Source organism: Sphaeramia orbicularis, chromosome 20 (assembly GCF_902148855.1).
Source record: "Sphaeramia orbicularis chromosome 20, fSphaOr1.1, whole genome shotgun sequence".
NCBI lineage: Eukaryota > Metazoa > Chordata > Actinopteri > Kurtiformes > Apogonidae > Sphaeramia > Sphaeramia orbicularis.
The window spans coordinates 19,675,843-19,694,890 of record NC_043976.1 but is presented as its reverse complement, the minus strand read 5'-3'; the positions used below and the strand labels follow the sequence as shown (position 1 = coordinate 19,694,890).

General features: G+C 39.3%; 1 protein-coding gene across 2 annotated transcripts; it reads left to right on the top strand.

Moving 5' to 3' along the window:
* Positions 1 to 717: 717 nt before the first annotated feature.
* Positions 718 to 19,017, top strand: lnx2a (ligand of numb-protein X 2a). 2 transcript variants are annotated; one of them, XM_030123767.1, is made up of 11 exons: positions 718 to 839; positions 3,083 to 3,641; positions 8,183 to 8,418; positions 9,519 to 9,656; positions 9,880 to 10,079; positions 11,887 to 12,300; positions 12,392 to 12,562; positions 13,891 to 14,068; positions 14,145 to 14,370; positions 16,688 to 16,846; positions 18,212 to 19,017. In XM_030123767.1, the coding sequence occupies exons 2-11, from the start codon at positions 3,091 to 3,093 to the stop codon at positions 18,345 to 18,347; spliced, it is 2,409 nt and encodes an 802-aa protein (XP_029979627.1). In that variant the 5' UTR covers positions 718 to 839; positions 3,083 to 3,090; the 3' UTR covers positions 18,348 to 19,017. The 2 variants fall into 2 exon arrangements, with proteins under 2 accessions (XP_029979627.1, XP_029979626.1); XM_030123766.1 differs by lacking the exon at positions 718 to 839 and adding an exon at positions 865 to 1,067.
* Positions 19,018 to 19,048: the final 31 nt, after the last annotated feature.

Below are 19,048 nucleotides of genomic sequence, written 5' to 3'. Positions count from 1 at the left end.
GTTTGTATAAAAACAGCATTAATCAGTGGGAAAAAATTAATCTCTATTTCCTATTTTACCCTTTAATGTAAATTTTTGCTGTACATTTATTTTCCAACTGTTGATGTTTTCATTGCTATTTTTGTTTTATAAAGGAAACAGCTATTATTTCCAAGGTTTCATTCATTTCATTTTTAAAATCACTATATTAGCGTTATATTCTTTTTATTTTGCTCTGATTAATGTAAAATGGGACCTCCACCTTAAAGTAGGCTTATAGTATTTTTGGATTTGAAAAAACAGTAAACTGTAAAGTGTAAAAATGTAATTAAAGCATGTTTAAAAACTGAATATTTTCCTTTCGTTTTTTATTCATTTATTAGTTTATGTTTGTTTGAAAGTACTATACATGGATTTATGTGGAAAAATAAAGGAAAGGAGAATTTTTACCACAGTGAGTATCGTGAAATATACAGTGTATTTAGTATTTACCTCTGTCACAATCAAGTACTGAATATATATATATATATATATATATATATATATATATATATATATATATATATATATTTTTTTTTTTTTTTTTTTTTTTTTTTTGAAAAATCTTTAATTTATTTTATTTTTAAACAGGCGACTAAGAGCTACCTTTGTTTCACGTCTGGAGTGACAGCACCAGACCCCGCCCATTCCAGTTGACGGACAGCTGTGGGCGGGGTCAGCGCCACCAAAGGCACGGGGGCGTTTTCGTGCGGGTTTGCGGAACGGTCCGTTGCGGTGAATGCGTGATTGAGGTCCCGCAGCTAATGATAGTCCCCCTTTTTGGGGCCGGAGTGCGCGGCGCGGAGGAGCAGCCTGCATAGGTAACATTACATCTGCATATGTATTCTGTCTCCACGTCCACGGTGTCACTGTGTGGCTGGCTTTGCATTGATATTGCCATTGTCGCTACATCTGTCCGCTTGTGGAGGGTGGGATGGAGTCAGACAGATGGGGGCAATGATTAAAAAAAATACTCTTGTCTAATCAAATGCGTTAAACGCCTACGGATAGCTTAGTGATCATGACACTGCAGTTGCTGCGATGCCAAGGTAATTCGGGACTGTGACAGTTCAACTGATTGCAAATTTTCATTTACATCACTGTCATTTTTTGTTGTTATCATTGCATGTCTGTGTCACTGTTGTGAAAAAAGCAGCGTATTGCAACAGACCCTGCAGAACAGCAGCAGGCCTATACTTCCAAGTGGCCAACAGCCTTTCTGGATATTTTCTAAGATAAGAGACGACGAAAGGGGCTTTGTGAAAATGTAGGCTAAGCCGACAGGACCTGAGATTTAAAATCTGTCGCCCAAAACATCATCTCATCTTATTTGAAAATGTCATTTCTGCATGCATGCGAGATACTTCATGGTTTGTTGTAAGATTATATTGTCATCTCTGAAAAATGAAAAATGAGCATAGACAGGTGCAGGGCCAGGACTGTTATTTATTAATACAGAAAGCATTGCAATGACAATAACAGCATGGCCTTGGACTCACACGCAGACATGCTGGCATTAAAAGAGAGATATTTAGATATTTCACAAGCATTCGTCAGTCTTCAAATGACTTGTGTTAAAGAATCTGTTGCCACAAAGTCCAATGATGTTTAAAATAGATTTAAGTGCTTTTTGCTGCCAAGCTGTAAACTGCTGCCACAGTGAAAACCTGAGGACTTTACTTATTGATAAAGACTATTTACAGGATGTGGTACCCAAAAAGCCTTTGTGCATGTATCCTGTGTGTTTACTTTTGCCTGTGTAGACTTATGCTTGCATGTCTACAAGTGTGTGTGTGATGTGGTGATGTCACAGCTTTGTTATAGGAACAGAGAAGCCTTGTGTCCTCATGATTAATTCATGTCCAGCTGCGGGATAGAGACAGAAGCAGCCAGTCACACACAGACAGGAGCACGTACTTAAAGGAGACTGAAATAAGTAACTACCGGTCCGGTAGCCAAGGAGACAGAGGAGACAGGTTGTCTCAGAAATGGGTATCCACGGAAACGAGGCAAAAAAAACCCATCAAAAAATAAACTAAGGGGGCTGTTATTGTCTGCACTGTCTGACAAGCTTTCAGGCGTGTACCAGGGAGGAGCAAAGCATCCTGCTGAGAGAAGTGCATCTGTTGTGTGGCTTCTCTGCATCCTTCTCCGGCTACACTCTGAATGTCAAGCCCCACTGAACAGAACAGACTCCAGGTCGTCATGGAGACAGGAGCAGACCCTCATTGGAACAGAGGCAGGTAGTCACAGTGGCTTGGCTAGCCCACTGTGCTGAGGCACGCCCTCTGCTGTCTGCTGATAGCATCAGGCCCGGGGGGGCTGGCTAATAGACCGGCTGAAGGTCTGAATGGCTTTGGATGTGAACCACTGTGGAAATGATCAGCCCATACAGTGCATTAGCTCAGGGGACACACTCTGCTTGGTAGAGTGCTATAATTTAAGACTTTGCTCTAGGCATGTTCTCAGTTTCTGTTCTAGAGGAGACTAAGTGCATCTACTGTACACAGCCTGAACCAAAAGCGCTAATATCAAGTTCACTGTGAGGAATGTTTAAAGAAGTCCTTGAATGTCACACGCCTTGACTTCTTTATTTATGTCTCCTGTGTGAGTTTGACTCCCTTCCCTTTACCCTATTATCTCCTCCACTTTTACTTATTTTCTGTGTCTTTCTCATTTTTCAGCCCATTAATCTTTTTCACTCTACTTCTTCTCTCTATGCTCCTTTCTACCTCTTGCTGGCACTATTTTCCCTCTCTATTGCTTTCCCAATCCCACTTCCTCTGATCTGTGTCCTCTCTCTGCCTCAATCCCAGATAATTCCCTCTCTGTGGAATTGGAAGATTGCAGCAGGCGAGAGCAAAAGAGAGATTATACTGTCAGATTAGTGGACAGGAGCAGCAATACATAATCTCAGCACACTCACTGACAGACACACACTGATTTGGACATGTGGGCTCACGTGCACAAAGCATTTGCCACATGAATAAAAGCACAAAATCTGACACTTGTTGTTTCTCTGAAACAGCTGTTTAACCCTCTTACTTTGCCTTCTGACCTGCAGGACAATGTATGATCAACCACTGGGGGGCATCTGTCCCATCAGCAACCTGTTCATCCTCTGAAGCTTATGGGATAGGAGTTTTTGTGCCCCATCCCAAAACTACAGTCCCACTGGAGTCACTTGTGCCAAAGCAAATTTGTGTAGAAGGAGCAGAGATGGGCAGCCCAGGCTGCGAGGTGGGTCTAGCTGGGTCAGTTGAGCCAGCCCTGGAGGCTCTATGTCCTGAGTGTGGCCAGATCCACCGCAGCTGGGAGAACCACCTTTACAACTACCGCCTGGAAGTGGATGACGACCTGGTGTGCCATATCTGCCTGCAGCCGCTGGTGCAGCCTCTCGATACACCGTGCGGCCACACCTTCTGTGCCCGCTGTCTGCGCAGCTTCCTGCAGGAGAGGGACTTCTGCCCGCTGGACAGGGCGCGGCTCCAGCTGCAGGCATGCCGCAGATCCAGCATCCTGGTGCACAAGCTGCTGGATAAGCTGTCTGTATCATGCCCTTTGACCCCGGTCTGCTCTCTCAGCATGCCAAGATGTGACTTAGAGGCGCATCTCAAACACAGGTAACCACATTTACATACTGATATACCAGACAGACCCATGCATGTGTGTGAAAACTATGGACAATATGTAGAAGTCAAATATTATCCATTTATATTATTACATTTCATTACTGTAGCAGTCAAAACTCTCACAGATCTTCTTAACAATAATCCAGGTAATCCAGATAATCAAATAATCAGCAACATAATTCATTACTAGTGCGTGATGCCCATTTGTGATATTCAAATCACAGAAACATGTAAAATGTTTCACAACACATTATAAACATATATGAAGGAAGTTTTGTGGCGCTACAGAGATGCTCCAGTCTACAGATTATATTAAACCAGAACATGGGAGGGAACATGTTTATTACATACAGACCAGGGCTGTCACAATAATAACATTTTGGTAACAGTGAGTCATCTTTCTCTGTTCATTTTATGGTGCTGGTATAGTTTAAATTGAATAATAGTTTACAGTACAGCCTAATGAAGAAGAATGATTTAGACTATTAGCACTGAATACTGGAATACGTATAAAATTGCATTTTATTTTTTGACAGAGTAAACAAAAAACACACAGGGCATATCTGAAATAAATAACTCAAACATAGAAAACCTACTGAAATATCCAAAGATATTACTGGAAATGGCCAACACAAACAGAAGTTGAGCACCTTGAAACGAAGGGGGTACAATGAGATGACATCTTTAAGGACAAACAATGGAAAAGGATGTTAATAGTGGTGAATTAATATTTCTTTTAGCTTCATTCACCTCTTTCTGTGCAGGTGAATGGAGATGATAATCATATTCATGCAAAATAATAGTGGTTACCTTAACCTATAAAGATCCAAACAGCCACTGGCAACCAAAACCAATTACTGGTGGAAAATGTTTAATACCAAATGATCCACTAATTTTATCAATTCATGTAAATAATTTGTGTAAAATGCAGTTAATCATCTTTTCATAGTCATCAGATATGACCCATTTGGACGTTCAGAGGCTCCGTAGTGAAAATGGAAACATCATCATCTTCTACAACATCGATTTACCAGTAAAACCGATGGAGTTTGATTAATGACATTGGATGGACACACTTGGTTTATGTTCAGTTAATGATCGAATTTACTGAAAGTCCCTTTTTCTTCAGTTTTCTCTGTTCTGATATAATGACATTTGAATTAACTCTGACCTTTTATGAACATCTACATAATCAGTGGATTAAATATAGGAAAATACATGTTTTACACTGAAAAAACTCAAACTAAAAAGGATAATATTACAATAAATGGTGATAAATCACTTAAGAAAGGTTAAATATACAAGGAAAAAAATAATTTGGGAACCTCCACAAAAGTACCACTGGTTCTTTATGGGTTAAATAACTGTGACAGCCCTAGCAAAAATCACATCATCATTTCTCTGTAGAAAAGACAATGCAAAAGTGAATCATTCCCATTAAAACTGTGACTCATATCGCAACTACAACTCTGCATGACCTACAGCTCTAGTTACTAATACATTTACTTTTGTAAACATTTTAGGAATCATTGTAAAAAACATAAGTCAATATGTAATTCATATTCATAATTGGATCTTGTCTGGCTAAACCTGAGGAAATACCATAGAGCTGAGTCCAGTATAAGTAGACTTATCATTAACCTTAAGAGTTCGCATCCCTCCACACACTTGGCTTTTGGCCTGTTTGGACCAGGTGCTGTGAGACCCTGAGGGGATTATTGGGCTGTAGGTCATGTGACAGGGGATTAGTGCTTCCCTACCACAGTCATGGGTTGGCTGACCAGAAGCTCCATGTTCTCATTTTGCAATCATGCTGAGCAACTTCAACACCAGAGACCTTTTCAACCACTTCTTCTGTGAGACAGCCAAGGGCAACCCTGGCTTGTGGTGAGTGAAACACAGCATGATGTTAGGTCAGCGCAGCTGGGGATGACAGGAAAATGCATCTTGTTCTCAACTATTCCCTCTTATTTTTCACTTTCTTTCAGGTTACTTTCTACATTGCTTTTTCTGTCTTCTTTGCTCACCTCCTCGGGCTTTCTGTTGTTGCATCTTCCATGTATAAAAACTTTTTGTGCTGGTTTGTGTTAAATGAAAGAGAAGTTACTGTGAAGAACGATGACTGTTGACCTGTTAAAAGTCATTTGAATGCAGCATTTTGGAGGATATATAGAAAGATGTAGCAATGCTTAGAATATTTATGCAGGTTTTACTTTGCTTGGGGAAAAGGTTTTAGGTCCAAATATACTGTTTATAAAAAAAACAGAAGAGAGATATGACTTAAGAAAAAAAAAACAAAACCCTGCATTGCTGATGAAGGAACAGGCATCTATAGGCTCATCATCGACAGACAGTGCCTGGTGCTAAGGAACCAACCAATGGTGTTTTGACTCCTGCTTATTGACTGATTATCCACTGATCACCTATCACCTTCGTTAAGTTTAAAGAGAAAATTCCTTAACAAGCTCACGCTAACAAGCTAACAAGCTGTTTGAAGCTCTTCTGAGTCAGCTGTTTTAACAGGAGACCCCACTGCAGGGCTTCGATTTTATGTCTTGAGATGTGTTCAAGTCTGAAGCTAAACAAGAAAAGACACAAAGTTCCTGATGTCGCTGGTGTATTACACCATCAGACCTAAGGCTCTATATTTCATCCCTGCGGCCCTTTTAAATGTCAATAGGGTCCAAGCTTTTTAATCAATCACAGCAGCAGAAGAAGCGTTTGTGTCAGTGAAGGTTGCACACATTGTGTCATGTCAAGAAAACAAGGGAAGATGGTTTAAGACAGATCAAACAAGGTCACTGTGAGAACTAACGTGACATTCTTTAGTAAAGATTAAACCTCTGGCCCACGTGGACTCTCTGCTCCCCTGGCCTGAAGATTTAGGTCTAAGATAGGAACAGGAGCCAGGATTCTGCTGTTACTGTGGGACTTCAGAGTCAGTAATGTTCATGTTGAAGATTAGGGACACTGGACATGAGATTAGAAGATGTGAGAACCAGGCTAAAGTGTTTGGTAATTGAGGTGGAGTGGACGATCCTACTAATAATGACAAATTCATTATGTGTCTGCAGGTTCAAAGCTTATAGTATTAAATGAATATTTTCTATTGATTAAAATAGAAATCATCATTGGTAAAATAAGGAAACAAGAATTTAGGAGTTAGAATACCCATTCCATTATGAAAGTCTGACCTGCACCACTTTATATTTTAAATATTGCAAGAGCATCATGGGACAGTTATATTAGATATATTAAAAGGTTGTCCTATTTTTCTTTAAAGGTAGGAAAAAGCTTCTCTACAGTTTAATGAGCTAAGAGCCACTACTCAAACACTTGAGAACCAATTAAGAGTGAGACCACACTTATCCCTCGAGTCTGTCTGTCTGCATTTATTTTTAATCATTTCTCAAAGAGCAGGATCTATTTGTGGGACGGGACTGACACATCCCTCTGTACGAGTTTAATTTAATGGTTTAATTAGAAAGCCGAACATATTTGGGACTTGAAATACATGAAGATTTGTTATGAAAGGAGAATCAAAGAGATGCCTCAGTATAGTACTCAAATTACTAGTTGGTGTATCAACAGAGACTTAATCAACCATCATTTTTGACAAAAAATAATCATATTACAGGATCCTCAAATGTGAGAAATTACTGGGTTTCTTTTGTTTTGTATGATAGTAAATTCATAATCGTTGACAGTCAAACAAAAGTCTATTTGAGAACTTTATGAAAATTACTTTATCATTTAAAACACTTAAAAAAAAAACAAGAACAAAGTAACACACTGATAAAGTAATTGATTGTTTAACACTTGTCTGATTAAACTGGAATATTTGAAATTACAAGTTTAGATGTTATGAATAAGTAAGAATGCAGTAAGAAAAGCATAACAGATGCAAATTTTAGCATTTATTTGCAATTTTCTGAATTAATGAGGTTTTGTGATAAATGTGATTACACGTAGTCAGGATCTATTCTAAAAAGCAAGTTTTTCTTTTTTTTTAAATTTTAAATTGCATAAAAAAATAACAGTGATCGGGTGGGAATTGACAGAAAATACAAATGAAAAAACAGGGAAATGCACATACAAAAAGAAACAAGTAAACAAAACAATTGAATAAAAGAACTACAGATTAAACTGATAGGTCGCAGTGAAACAAGTGTTACCCAGAGTAGGCGACTAAACCTATTTTGAATAGGGTGAACATGTAGTGATATAAAGATATAACGCTGTAATAATTTCATTGAGAAAATTTATATTTCTTCAGAGACTATTTAATAAAATTCTCCATGGACCCCTTTCGTGACTTTTATTGGAGATCCAGTTTCCTGCAGCTCCATAATCTGTCTCTAGACATCTTTTTCCTCTTTACCCAATGAATTATCCCCCACTACCTGTGACCCTTCCCCACTGACCTCTACAGAAAAAGAGAACTGCCCTACTGGGAGTAACTGAGCGCCACATCAGAGATACTGATGCTGAACCTGATTTCAAACAAACTCATCCCTGTTTCTTGGTGAAAGGTGTCCTGGGACACGATGTCAGCAGACCAATGTGGACGGCCCGCGAAGTGAGAGTGGGGACGAACGAGCGATGGTTACCACTCCTCCCAGGTCGCCCCACTCCCCACAGACAGACCTGAGGGACAGCACCCCCTCCCCACCTGCCGGACCCAACAACACCTGCACCAACGGGCCATTGTGGACGGACGACGCTGGCCTTGATAACCCCGCCTTTGAAGAAAGCACGGAGGAAGACAGTGAGTTTGTCCTAAGAAAGATTTAACCCATAAAGACCCACTGCTACTTCTGTGATTGTTCCCTAATTAATTTTTCTTTAGATTTAACCTTTAACTAATTTATCACCATTTATTACAATATTATCGTCAGTATTTTGTATTTTTTCAGTGAAAATCGTGTATTTTCCTATATTGAATTTACTGATCATGTAAATGTTCATAAAAGCTCAGATTAAAGTTGAGAGTTATTATAAGCAGAAATAGAGAAAACTGAAGAAAAAAGGACTTTTTCAGTAAAATCTGTCATTAACTGAACATAAATCAAGTGTGTCCATCCACTGTCATTTATTAAACTTTACTGGTGAATCAATGTTGTAGAAGATGACGGTGTTTCCAAATTCACTACATAGTCTTTGAACATCCAAAAAAGACACATGACGCTGTTGAAAAGCTGAAAAACTGCATTTTAGAAGAATTATTTACGTGTAGTGATAGGATTAGTGTAGTGTTTCTCAACGGGGGGGGTACTACCCCCAGGGAGCGCTGGGACAACTTTGGGGGGTGTTTTGAAAGAGAAAGCTGAGAGGGGGGCGCTGAGACACAAATGGGGGGTGATATTCACTGTTATATATCACAGTGTATAAGTATATATATCCGAACAAACTTTGTTGATTTGAACTTGAAATACCAGCGCTGCTTGCTGTCAATGGCTCTATTCGTTATGTCGTCCTTATGCATTGAGGTTCATTGTGTTGCTCACAGAGGCATATAACCCCCACCCCCACTCACAATTTTTTTGGAGGGGGTGGCAGGAGGCCCATGATGAGGTGAGTGGGCATTTCAAAAATTGTTGAGAACCATTGGGTTAGTGGATCAACAGGTATTAAACAGGTTTTTTTTTTTTTGTTTCTTTTATTTCAATGTCCTGTGTGAAGCACCTTGAATTGCCTTGTTGCTGAAATGTGCTATGCAAATAAACTTGCCTTGCCTTGCCTAAACATTTTAGATCAGTAGATGCTTTAGGTCGCTAGTGGCTGTTCGGATCTTTATGGGTTAAATTACAATACAATTAGGAAATTTAAGCCTAAGATAAAAGCGTATAAGATTTCCTCTGTTTTTAGGCGTGGTTGGGTTGGAGTGTGTCGTCCCCAGGGTGAAGCGGCCTCTGAGTAACCCCTGCATCCACCTTCTCCGCTCTGTCAGCTCCACCTCCTCTGGCTGGGACTGCCCAGAGTCCCCACCCCTCTCTGCAGAAGAAGGTCCTTCATCTTCTTCCATTTGACGCCATGTCTTCCCATTGGATAGAAACATGATATTTTTAAGATACAAAATATTGGATCTTATCTTTCTTGTGATTGCAAGAGCTGTAATCTCAGATAACGAGATAATCACATTCAAGCAACATTATAGTAAAGGTTACCAAGATGTGGACGTTAAATTCTGAAGTGCGCAGCTGTGTAATGTGATTTGTGTGTCCATTAGGCTGTGTGAAGTTGCCCTCCCTTCCTGAAGGAGAGATAACTGCCATAGAAGTCCACCGGTCAAACCCGTACGTTGAGCTGGGCATCAGCATCGTAGGTGGAAATGAGACGCCGCTCATTAACATCGTGATTCAGGAAGTGTACAGAGATGGTGTCATTGCACGAGACGGGAGGCTGCTGGCAGGAGATCAGATACTGCAGGTGAGGACAGCTTCAGTGTGGGATTTCTCATGTGTTCACTGAGGAACATGATTTACCAAATAGCCTGACCCACTTTAGGATAAGAAGGGAACCTGGAAACTTACTTACTTTATATAGTTTCAAGGCAGAAGGACAAATGCCTTCCAAAATATGCTACACACAGGCAACTTTTAACACTGTAAAGGTATGACAATTAACATTTCTGCCTCAAAATATCTAAATCTGATTAGGTCTGTATTTGACATTTTGTTGATTTGCTCATAAATAGCAAATTTGTAACCTTTAGAGATCCCCATTATTTAATTCAATGTTCAACAGACCGTTTCTCTTGTTTGCAGCATCACATAAGACATCAGAAACTACACCATAATGCATCACAGAATTACCCAAATAAATAGTATTTTCCCCATGCTATATGATTTATTTTATGATTTGCATGCCATATTGCAGCACAGCAATCCAAAAGTTAACTAATTTAATGAACTTTATATAAATTAATGGTACTTGCATGGCATTTAGACTACATTAGACAATGTGTGAATTACTCTGATGCATTTTGTCATATGTTAACAGAATTTCAATCTGAGTCATGTCAGATTTTCATCAGCAACAGTGGTGAAAATGACTTCTATTATGGTCCGATGACAGTTCAGAACATCATAGAACTGCTTCACAGGCAACATTTGGGGAAGTCTTTTCAGCGTCCAGACACCTGATGAGTCGAGGACACACATGACACGACTGGATTATCAGAATCAGAATCAGCTATATTCACCAAGTGCATAAACACATACAAGGAATTCTTTGTGGCAGTTGTTTCTCTGTAAAAAATGTATGAAAGGCGAAATAAGAAAAACTCTACATACATAACAACTCTTTATCCATAAAAACAGAGGTATCTACTTATGTACGATAATAGTGCAGCATGAAACAGGAAAATGATAATTATTCAGTTGTGATCAGCTAACCTAGGCAGGAGCAAGACTTTAAAACTGAAAATGCTCCTTAACCTTAAGTTGTGTTATTATTAAAAATGACCATATACATGATCAAACTTGTGCATTAATTTAAAAAAAATGTGTGACATCCTTGTACACTGCAAATTATTTGGTTCTTACCAAGATTAAAAAAAACAACTTAGATTTAGAAGTGTTAGATAATTTATCTTGTTTTAAGCGTAAATTTCTCATTTTAAGTGTTCATACATCTGTAGACATGCTCATCTTAATTCAAGAAATCTTGTCAAGCGAAATTATCTTGCTGCATGGACAGATATTTCACTTGTTATGATTATATTTAACCTCCGATTTAGTGTTTTTATCTTGTTTTTAGACACCTCTTTTTAACAGTATATTAATAACCAACACATTATACTCTGATGTGAATTGAATTAAAAGTTAATCGTGTTGTCTGTCAAATATAATAAAATACAGCGTCATGTTGTAACTAAACAACAGACACTTGTTCTACATATCACATATCAGTGACATTTATGTAAAATGACAGTTCCGAGGTTCAGATGTCTCATTTTTGTTAAAAGCCTGTTGCCTCAACCCCTCTCTCCTTGGGTCCTTGATTGCAAAAATACATTTCACTGTTCATTGTACTATCTATAACTGCACATGTGATCTTATGTAGCTTATCTTATCACTTTTATTATTGTTCTGATTGAGAGATTATGGTCAGAAGTTACACACTGTGCCTTTAACCTCATCATCTATTTAATTCTCTCTTTTCACCCAGTTTTAAATCAACTCTATGGCTGCCCAAACAATAATTGCTCTAAATTTACTCATTCTTTCTCCAGGTTAACAATGTGGACATCAGTAATGTTCCCCACAGTTTTGCCCGCTCTACTCTGGCGCGCCCCTGCACTACCCTACAGCTCACCGTTCTCCGGGAGCGTCGCTGTGCCTCTCGGGCTCCGCCCTCTTCTTCCTCCTCCACCCCTGCTGTGCCCCACGCACCTTGCTCCACCCCTGAGGGCACCCCGTCCAGCCCCGCCACCCTGAGGATCACCCTACACAAGCGGGATTCAACAGAGCAGCTCGGCATCAAACTGGTAAGGCGAACGGATGAGTCCGGTGTGTTTGTGTTGGATCTTTTGGAGGGAGGTCTGGCAGCGAAGGACGGCAGGCTCCGCAGTAACGACCGAGTGCTGTCAGTCAACGACCAGGACCTTCGCCATGGCACACCGGAGCAGGCTGCACAGATCATACAGGTTCACATACATTTGGTCATCAGTCTAGAGTTCCATTCTGTAAGTGTAAAAAAACTGAATGCTGAAAAGGAAATGTGTCCTATGTCCCTAGGCCAGCGGAGAGCGAGTCCACCTGCTGATTGGCCGACCCAGCAAACCAACTCCCCCACCGCCAAAATCAAGCTCTACCAGAGACCTCTACTGCCTTGAACACTTTCTGCCAAACCACAGCTCCACCCCCAGTCCTGTGCCCATACACCTCTCCCGCACCAGCACCCACAGAGTGAGCAGATATACATGTGTTTGTGTGGTAATGTAACAGAACAGAACAGAACAGAATAGAATAGAATAGAATGGAATAGAATAGAATAGAATAGAATAGAATAGAATAGAATAGAATAGAATAGAATAGAATAGAATAGAATAGAATAGAATAGCCTTTATTGTCACTGTGTGTTCAATGAAATTTGGAGTGCTACTTCAGTCAGTGCAACAATATTAACAAAACACCAGTACTAAAAAAAAAGTAAGAATAGAGTGAATATAAAATTACAAAATCTAAAAATAAGATGTCAAAAATAATGTGTTAACACAGATTAATCCATCATCATGATTAATCTGATTTTAAAAATTTTATGCAATTAACCCATCTGCAGCGCAGAATGACTCTGAACATCTCTGGCAACGCATTTCAGGCAGTTTGTCTAAGTAGAGTTAGCATCGCACATGAACAAATGGGGAGTTGATCTGGTAGTGACAGGCAGCAGAACTAACCCATAAAGATGGAAGGCACATTGGCCCTCTGGATGGAAATATGAGTACAAAAAACCCCAGGACAGAACAGTTGTTTTGTTACCTCTGCCAAGGAGGTTATGTTTTTGCCGGTGTTGGTTGGTCTGTCTGTTTGTCTGTCTGTGTGCAAGATAACTCAAAAAATTATGGACGGATTTGGATGAAAATTTCAGGAAATGTTGATACTGGCACAAGGAACAAATGATTACATTTTGGTAGTGATCGGGGGGGGGGGGGGGGCACTGCACTCTTCTAGTTGAAACTGTTGACGGTGTTTAATAAACATGTTAAGTGCATATATATTCCCCTTTTTCTTGAATCTGTTTTCTCATGCAAAATGAAACACGATTAATATAGATTAAAAATAAATAATATTTAATCCTGATTAATCGAAATTAATCCACAGCAACCCTGTGATTAATCGGATTAAAAAATTCAATCGTTTGACAGCACTAAAAGTAACATAAGAATAGAGTTAAGCAGATAAGAAAAATAAAACAACAGACAAAATATGAATAGATGCAAATTTACAGTATTAACAGTAATTAACAGTATGCATATCTATTAACAGTATTAAGAGTATGTATTACATATAAAAACAGTATGTATACCTATGAAACTAAGTCTATATAAAAATAGTACATTTATGTATGCTCCTGAAGGATTCTGTTGGGTCTCTGTAAACTTAATTTGATTCTGATTTGAATTGATAAAGCACTTTGTGACTCTGTCTGTGAAAAGTGCTCTATAAATAAAATTTACTTACTTACTTACTTATGTAAGCTTGAGCTTGTGTCCATATGTGTGTGATTTCCGTAGGACCTGTCCCAGTGTGTGAGCTGTAAGGAGAAACACATCACAGTAAAAAAGGAGCCGCATGAGTCTCTGGGTATGACAGTCGCAGGAGGGCGGGGCAGTAAGAGCGGGGAGCTGCCCATCTTTGTTACCAGCGTCCAACCACATGGCTGCTTGTCGAGGGATGGACGAATCAAACGAGGTGTGTACTTCCTCATACCGTTACACTCAAATAAATATATGACCTCAGACACTTCAGAGTCCTCTTGCTTCCTTAGGTGATGTCCTTCTGAGCATCAATGGGCAGGACTTAACGTACCTGAGCCACAGTGAGGCCGTGGGCACCCTGAAGGCCTCTGCTGCCTCACCCTCGGTGCAGCTGCGGGTGCTGGAGGTCAGCATGGTGGAGGATCACGAACATGACCAACTGTTGCCTCACACTCATGACAGCGATTTTGATGCCAACTGGTCCCCCTCATGGGTCATGTGGTTGGGCCTGCCCAGGTAAGCACAGGAGGAGACTAGGAGAGAGTATAGACGGGCACATAATTCAGTTTGGATTAATCAGTTTAAATGGGCCTTATATATATCCTATAATACATAACATTTCCACATTACAATAGTTTAAAACAACTTGGTCTATCGCTGCTTTTCCACTGATGATATCAACTTGACTCACCTCATTTTAGCACACTTTTTTATTGTTTCCACCTCATGAGACCAGTGACCATTAGGTATCATCAGATACTATTTCTAGCTAGCAAGCCAAAGCAATGCTACAGTGGTGGAAAAAAGTTTTTGGACACCCCATGCATTTGTTGTATTTTGCATTAAGAATCACTCGTAAACCATTGAACCCCCACTCTTGAAACCCACATGTTCCCTTCTACACATGCTCAGGTCCAAACTGGATTTTTCAGCAAGATAATGAAACACATCCAGGGCATGATGGTGAAACTGTCAGGAATTTAGTTATTTTTTCTTGTTAACAATAAACAAAAAAATTATTTGCATTTATTTGTGTCTGTCTGATGCAGTCACACCTTTTGAAACACAAAAAAGTACATATTTCATGCTAATATTTCAGATTGTGCAACATTTTAAGGGTGTCTTTTTTTCCACTATTGAATATGTGATGTAAAATCATGCAGATCACTGACTGTTTGATCCAGAATTGTCCCTGCATCAGTATGCATGTGTGTCATCCTTTCAAGATGTATGACACCAAGCCAAGATAGGGGAAATCCCCAAAAACATCAGAGCACATTTTCATATCGGCTCTATATAGATACATTGACTTGAGTCTAAATGACTATGTTGTCAGCTGAAAAAATGTAAATACAATTTCGAAATTCTTGTTTACAATTCTAAGTTTCATCCTCCTCTACCGTTGCCTCTCTTGTAACAGTTGCAGTTAAAAATGATCATATCACAATAATTTACAATGTATTGCTATGACAATGTTTTTTAACCTTGGGATCGGGACCCCATGTGGGGTCGCCTGGAATTCAAATGGGGTCGCTTGAAATTTGTTGTAATTGATAAAAATAAAAACTTACAAATAAAAAATGTATGGTGAGTCGACAGAGACAATCACATACATAAAAGACATGACAAACTCTGAAGCTGAAACTGAAGCACTGTGGTACTGTTTATCTTTCAAATGTTTGTTGTGGTCGGTTTAAGATGCTGCGGCTCTTTCATAATTCGCAGTCTGAGTTATTGTTTGTTCAGTATTCATTGTCAGCCTTGTAAATACAAGCTGGAATGACTGTACATATATAATTCTCTGGAAAATAAAATTCTCACTATGTGGCTTTTCTACCTCTGTCCATAATAATATCCATTATATAGAAAAAAATGTCATCTAAAATTAACATTTATTTGCAACATAGTATAGCAAACTATTACATGATCAAAGCCAAATTAATTTTAGGAAATAAATGTCTCCATTTTGAATATCTGGGGTCGCCAGAAATTTGTGATGTTAAAATGGGGTCACGAGCCAAAAAAAGATTGGGAACCACTGTGCTATGACAACCAGCTGCAGTGAAATAGTACTACGCTTGCAGTGGAAATGCAACATTGTGATGACAAAATTAAGGCAACTTGAGATGAGAATCAGTGGAAAAGCAGCATCTCTTCTTGACTTTGTTGATTTGTGTTCATAAATTCTATCCTGTCTGAATCACATCATCTTCCCATTACCAGTATTAGCACTTGAACTTAAATTAAAATGAATGAATTAAAATGACATAACATAATAATACTAATTATAATTTCAATAAAACTTAAATATATGAGCATATGTCATTTGTAACTATTTCCTCGTGAGCCATATCTGATAGATTTTCATGAGAAGTGGTGGTAAAACAACTATTCCCATGTACCCTCACTACTTCACTATGTCATCCACTATGTCTTTGGTATTTGTTTTGATTGAGAGACTTCCAACAGCAGGAATTACATACTCTGATTTTATCGAATCAGAATATTTGTGATTTGTTTGGATTTCTGGGGTGTGCTTATTTGATGCAATGAAAAGGTCATGTTTTTATAACATCACTGTTGTAGAACAAATGTCTGTTACTTCTGTTCCATATTTCCCTTTATTTTCGGTCTTCTATTTCAAGTTGCTGAAAAAACTGTCTGGAAATTCTGTTCTGTTGAGTGAAGCGTGGTACTTTAGTACAGATAGATAGTCTGTATTCATTTAAGATTAATGTGTTTCTGATTGAAGATTTTTTTTTAATCTCTTGTCTTTTTTATGTTTTAGTCAGCCTATCATTTCTGTACTCTCCTCCCTTGTCTTGTCTTGCAGTTACTTGCACAGTAGTCATGAGATTGTATTACGGAGGAGTCACCCCGGCAGCTGGGGCTTTAGCATCGTAGGGGGATACGAGGAGAGCCACGGCAACCAGGCTTTCTTTATCAAGACCATTGTCCTTGGAACACCTGCGTACTATGATGGCCGCCTCAAGTCAGTGCTCTGTGGTTTTTCACATGCTATCTATGGTTTATGTAAGCAGTGATACAGCGGGGATAGATAAGTGTGGCGTGATGATAGACCACACCTTAAGCGTTCGGCACAAGAACAAAACATACTCAAGTGGCAGTTGTCTTGTAGTTTATTGTATTGAATATTTGAGTTATCAAACACAAATGGAAGGTCTTGGATTTGAACAGCAGATTTTTATGATTTATTTCTGTACTGAATGCTGTAGATGTGGTCTTTGCTGTGTCATTGAGATCTTATCTGTGATTAAACTGCCCACCAATAAAACATAAAATATGATCACATCTGTGAGTGCAGAGTGAATGTGAGTCAGAAAGGTCACCATAGGGGCAGGTTGGGTAATTGGTTGGTTCAGTGCAATTCTGTTTTTTATGGGGGGGTTTTCGCATCAGTAAAAAAGGCCTCGTACTCTGGGTAACACTTACTCCTGTAGGTTTTGGTTTCACTTTATTCATACTATTTATACTCATTGGGCCACCAGCAAAATGCCTCCAGAATAAAAGAAATGAAATGTCACTAAACTTCGGTCAGTTACATGTCAAATTATTAGATGGACATAGTTTAAGATACAGTTATGGGTTAAAATGACAGAATGGATTTTACTCAGAAAGAATGCTTGTCTTTGAACTACGAGTTCTACTTAAACTGTCTGCACATTAGAATACATTCACTTTTCAGATTCCCTCTACTGTAACATTTATAAATCTATGTGTATGTGTGTGATAACACTTGATCATATATTTGACAGTATATCTTGATAACATTTGCCAACAAATCTTTGCCATTTGTTTTCCAATTCATCCTATTAACCAATGTAAGATTTGGCACATTTTATCTGTGAAGCAGATAAATGTATTTAATTTCTAAATGTAATTTTACTCTTAAAAATCCAATGATTCAAGCTTTGCAGTTCATTTTAGATTAAGTACACCTGACCTGTCCCACCGCAAATTAATTCTTACTTGTGTATTAATTGTGTATCAATCCACTGCTGAAAATAGCCCCCTATAAAAACTCTATTTCCTCTTTGAGAAATATGAAAACTGAAATAACAGATTATTATTTTAAAAAGAATAATTTCACATTAAGCCTGAAGCCGACGCTTGAAGGATGGTTTGTGGACAGCTTTAGAAAGTGTTAGTTTTACATTGAACTGATAGAATTAAAGAGTAGAAAATCCCTTCGTCTTATGCTTTAAGTGTAGTTTGTCACGTGTCTAGTGTACACATTCTTCTTCTCTCCGCATGATGCCTACTAATAATAGAGCTACACCAAGCTGTCAGGTTTGTTTATACTGTAACAGTGACTTATCTTGTGGTTTCCTCATAGGTGCGGTGACATGATTGTGGCAGTTAACGGCCTGTCGACAGCAGGAATGAGCCACTCGGCGTTGGTGCCTATGTTGAAAGAGCAGCGCAGCCGGGTGGCGCTTACAGTGGTCTCCTGGCCTGGTAGCCTTGTATAGCTAGGCCGGATCGAAAGCAGGCTGCACACCACAGAGCCCACAATGAATGTTCTATATTGGGAACAACCTTGGCCAAAGTGAACTGGTACACTCTATTGTACATCGCTCCATACTGGGCTTAATCCAGGACCAAAAGCATTCAGAACTGTTGTAGACCCAGCAGGACCGAGTCTGTCCTGACCAGGTGGGAACTGATCCAGATTGTGTCACGTCACACGACAGACTGCACTCAAACACACTGCTGTGTTCATATGGTCAAGTTGTCTTCACTCCCACCGGGAGCATGGTACTGCAACTGTTAACAGGATCTGTGCTGTATTCACCTCACCAGGCAGTTGTAGAATCCAGGGCTGTATTCAGGTGGATGCATCGTTGCAAGTAGAGATAGGATATTAACAAACACGTAGCCTGTGATCCACTGTCATCTAGGATAATGACCTGTAATAATCACTCTAATAATCGAGATTTTCTGCAACACCAGCGCTGTATCCAGCTGAATAAGCCTCAGGCCTTATTAGAAACCTGCCGCACCCTGGGGGCTCAACTGCCCTTAGGCCTCATCACCATGACAACCAGCTGTCCCATCAGCTGGAGTTTTATACATGTGTGAATGTGTGTTCTGTTTGTTTAATAAACATTTCCTTCAGAGGAGTCAAGGCTCTACATTCTGCTTTTCCACTTAAGTTAGTTTTCATGCTGAA